A 5,000-nucleotide genomic window follows, 5' to 3' on the forward strand; every position below is an offset into this window, starting at 1 on the left:
AAATCTACCAACTGTCAGGGCAACATTTACCCATCGATTTCTCAAGAATTCTCAAGATCACTCAATGTGTTTGTGTGTCATTGATGGACAGCAATATTGAAACCTTGTTTCTGATTCTGAAGCAAATTTAAGTTAGGATGTTGTACATCAGTAGAGGGGAAAACATGTATTCCCTTTTAAGATTTTGTTTTTTTCCCCAATTTTGAAGTTTGTCTGACCTACTCTCTCTCCTTTCTCTCCAGTTTCTGGCCAACCTATGAACCACCAATGAGGAGGCAGGAGAGTAGACAGAGATCCAATCAGGGTTCCAGAAGACCAAACATCAAATGGTGAAATAGCCAATCAGATGGGAGGAAAAGGACAGAGCCACACCCAGCCGTCTCCCTGACGACAGTCCCCAGGACCACAGACAAATGTAGCTCCAGAGGTTGTCCTCGTCATCCCTGACTCTCACACACTGTGGAAAACATGAACAGAAATGTAAATGGAGGCTCAGATTGATCTCTCAATGTAAATGGAGGCTCAGATTGATCTGTCAATCTAAATGGAGGCTCAGATTGATCTGTCAATCTAAATGGAGGCTCAGATTGATCTCTCAATGTAAATGGAGGCTCAGATTGATCTCTCAATCTAAATGGAGGCTCAGATTGATCTCTCAATCTAAATGGAGGCTCAGATTGATCTCTCAACCTGAGCAAAGTGCATAAATAAAAGGTGTGGAGACTCTGTCCAATGAGCTACGTCACGGTACTTCCCTCTAACTCTTCTCCGTTCCTCTGGACCAATCAAAGGAGGACCGTCCTTCCTCCGGACCAATCAAAGGAGGACCCATCCTTCCTCCAGACCAATCAAAGGAGGACCCATCCTTCCTCCAGACCAATCAGAGGACCATCTCCCCAAAAAAACGAATGGGTCCGCAAGTGAAAAAGATGTTGTGTCCTTCCTACGGACTAACCTGAGAGAAAGACGAGTTCCTTTTAAAACCTTCCTTTTTTATGTGTGGGACTAACCTGAGACAAAAACTAGGAAGGGCCAACAATACTCTCTCCTTCCAACCCAACCCTGCCTTCTACTGCCGGGTGGACCAACGACACAGTGGAGAGCTGACATCGGTAAAGGCTGTATAGCTCTGGAGATCACGGGGCACAAGGCGCTCGTTGGATAGGTTCAACTAGAAGAGAAGAAGACTTTATTAATCCATGCCAGATGGAAATTGGACTGTAGTAACAATCATCATTCTTTACACTTCTCTTCCTCGCAGTGACGCTAACCTGGATGAATAAACAAAATCAATAAACAAAAACAACTAGAATCAACAACATGGACGTCATCATCAGAACGCCAACACAACCCAGAGAGGCGGGGTTTAACAACAGAGTGGGCGGGGTTTCGGTGGCGTTGTCGGCGACCAGTTGGTTTGCCTTCCTCTATGGCTTTGCCCTACTGTCAATCATCCAATTTCCCACAGTGACGGGCGACTGTTGGCTGATTGAGGGGGAGAAGGGCTTCGTGTGGTTGGCTATCTGCAGCCAGAACCAGCCCCCGTATGAAGCGATCCCTGCCCACATCAACAGGTAAGAACCAGCCCTGTATGAAGCGATTCCTGCCCACATCAACAGGTAAGAACCAGCCCTGTATGAAGCGATTCCTGCCCACATCAACAGGTAAGAACCAGCCCCCTTATGAAGCGATTCCTGCCCACATAAACAGGTAAGAACCAGCCCACATATGAAGCGATTCCTGCCCACATCAACAGGTAAGAACCAGCCCACATATGAAGCGATTCCTGCCCACATCAACAGGTAAGAACCAGCCCCCTTATGAAGCTTTCCCTGCCCACATCAACAGGTAAGAACCAGCCCACATATGAAGCGATTCCTGCCCACATCAACAGGTAAGAACCAGCCCTGTATGAAGCGATTCCTGCCCACATCAACAGGTAAGAACCAGCCCTGTATGAAGCGATTCCTGCCCACATCAACAGGTAAGAACCAGCCCTGTATGAAGCGATTCCTGCCCACATCAACAGGTAAGAACCAGCCCCCTTATGAAGCTTTCCCTGTCCACATCAACAGGTAAGAACCAGCCCCCTTATGAAGCTTTCCCTGTCCACATCAACAGGTAAGAACCAGCCCCCTTATGAAGCTTTCCCTGTCCACATCAACAGGTAAGAACCAGCTCCGTATGAAGCTTGGCAGAGATATGAAACCATGGCAGAGATAGGGTCCCTGCCCACATCAACAGGTAACCATGGCAGAGATAGGGTCCCTGCCCACATCAACAGGTAACCATGGCAGAGATAGGGTCCCTGCCCACATCAACAGGTAACCATGGCAGAGATAGGGTCCCTGCCCACATCAACAGGTATCCATGGCAGAGATAGGGTCCCTACCCACATCAACAGGTAACCATGGCAGAGATAGGGTCCCTGCCCACATCAACAGGTAACCATGGCAGAGATAGGGTCCCTGCCCACATCAACAGGTAACCATGGCAGAGATAGGGTCCCTGCCCACATCAACAGGTAACCATGGCAGAGATAGGGTCCCTGCCCACATCAACAGGTAACCATGGCAGAGATAGGGTCCCTGCCCACATCAACAGGTAACCATGGCAGAGATAGGGTCCCTGCCCACATCAACAGGTAACCATGGCAGAGATAGGGTCCCTGCCCACATCAACAGGTAACCATGGCAGAGATAGGGTCCCTGCCCACATCAACAGGTAACCATGGCAGAGATAGGGTCCCTGCCCACATCAACAGGTAACCATGGCAGAGATAGGGTCCCTGCTCACATCAACAGGTAACCATGGCAGAGATAGTGTCCCTGCCCACATCAACAGGTAACCATGGCAGAGATAGGGTCCCTGCCCACATCAACAGGTAACCATGGCAGAGATAGGGTCCCTGCCCACATCAACAGGTAACCATGGCAGAGATAGGGTCCCTGCCCACATCGACAGGTAACCATGGTAGAGATAGGGGGGGTTTAAATCAGAGATTTTATTTGGTTCATTAAATGTAATTTGTGTTATTAATATGTTCTATTATCCCATTAACTGTTCTTGAATGCTTTTTCTTATTTTCATTTGATTCAATTGGATTCCCCAGATTTCCTGCTTATTCCCAACTGATTCCAAAAACATTCCAACCGGGATTTTTAGATAACCTGGGAAACTTGGGAAAGTTACGGGAATTTTGCATCCCCAGGCAGAAGGCATTGTTTAGGCATTCTGTGTGTTTTATTTTCCTTTGTTCATCTATGTTTACTTCTAGTTAGGTTTTTACTTGTTGTCATGTGAATGTTTTACTGTAAATTGCCTTGGAAGAAAAGAAAGACCTGTATCAACCTGTTGACCTTCGTCAGTTTGTTTTGTAAAGTGTGTTATTGCAAGTTTAAATGCACTTTAAATAAAGTCTGCTTTCAACAGCACCATCGTGGACCTGAGGCTCAACGAGAATAAGATCAAGAGTATCCATTTCTCATCGCTCAGCCGCTTTGGGAACCTGACGTACCTCAACCTCACCAAGAACGAGATCTCGTACGTGGAGGATGGAGCTTTCTCGGCCCAGTTCAACCTACAGGTTGGTCCTGAACATCACAGTGATTCCTGGGGCTCTGGTGAACTATGTAGGGAGGAGTGTGCCATTTGGTACATTACCTTCAATCTCATTACCTCACGTTACCTTACCTTACCTCACCTTACCTCACGTTACCTTACCTCACGTTACCTTACCTCACGTTACCTTACCTTACCTCACGTTACCTTACCTCACGTTACCTCACATTACCTTACCTTACCTCATGTTACCTCACGTTACCTTACCTTACCTCACGTTACCTTACCTCACGTTACCTCACGTTACCTTACCTTACCTCACGTTACCTCACGTTACCTTACCTCACGTTACCTCACGTTACCTTACCTTACCTCACGTTACCTTACCTTACCTCACGTTACCTCACGTTACCTTACCTCACGTTACCTCACGTTACCTTACCTTACCTCACGTTACCTTACCTTACCTCACGTTACCTTACCACGCGCTACCTTACCTCGCGTTACCTTACCTCACGTTACCTTACCTCACTTTACCTTATCTCACGTTACCTTACCTCACGTTACCTTACCTCACGTTACCTAACCTCACGTTACCTTACCTCACGTTACCTTACCTCACGTTACCTCACGTTACCTTACCTTACCTCACGTTACCTCACGTTACCTCACATTACCTTACCTTACCTCACATTACCTTACCTTACCTCACGTTACCTTACCTCACGTTACCTCACGTTACCTTACCTTACCTCACGTTACCTCACATTACCTTACCTCACTTTACCTCACGTTACCTTACCTTACCTCGCGTTACCTTACCTCGCGCTACCTTACCACGCGCTACCTTACCACGCGCTACCTTACCTTACCTCACGTTACCTTATCTCACGTTACCTTACCTCACGTTACCTTACCTCACGTTACCTAACCTCACGTTACCTTACCTCACGTTACCTTATCTCACGTTACCTTACCTCACGTTACCTTACCTCACGTTACCTTACCTTACCTCACGTTACCTTACCTCACGTTACCTTACCTCACGTTACCTTACCTCACGTTACCTTACCTCACGTTACCTTACCTCACGTTACCTTACCTCACGTTACCTTACCTCACGTTACCTTACCTCACGTTACCTTATCTCACGTTACCTTACCTCACGTTACCTTACCACACGTTACCTTATCTTACGTTACCTTACCTCACGTTACCTTACCTTACCCCACGTTACCTTACCTAACCTCACGTTACCTTACCTCACGTTACCTTACATCACCTTATTTCACATTACCTTACGTCACCTTATCTCACGTTACCTTTTCTCACGTTACCTTACCTCACGTTACCTTACCTCACGTTACCTTACCTCACCTCACGTTACCTCACGTTACCTTACCTCACGTTACCTTACATCACCTTATCTCACATTACCT

General features: G+C 47.0%; 1 protein-coding gene across 1 annotated transcript in view; it reads left to right on the forward strand.

Annotated features, from left to right (window-relative positions):
• The first annotated feature begins 265 nt into the window (after window positions 1–265).
• The window catches only part of LOC135571010 (protein ELFN1-like), a 22,355-nt gene continuing 17,620 nt past the window's right edge, over window positions 266–5,000 (forward strand). The window contains exons 1-2 of the mRNA XM_065016826.1: window positions 266–1,574; window positions 3,433–3,586. Coding sequence (XP_064872898.1) covers window positions 1,321–1,574; window positions 3,433–3,586 — 408 coding nt within the window. The 5' untranslated portion in view covers window positions 266–1,320. The remainder of the gene's footprint in view (window positions 1,575–3,432; window positions 3,587–5,000) is intronic.

Source organism: Oncorhynchus nerka, unplaced genomic scaffold (assembly GCF_034236695.1).
Source record: "Oncorhynchus nerka isolate Pitt River unplaced genomic scaffold, Oner_Uvic_2.0 unplaced_scaffold_847, whole genome shotgun sequence".
Classification (NCBI taxonomy): domain Eukaryota; kingdom Metazoa; phylum Chordata; class Actinopteri; order Salmoniformes; family Salmonidae; genus Oncorhynchus; species Oncorhynchus nerka.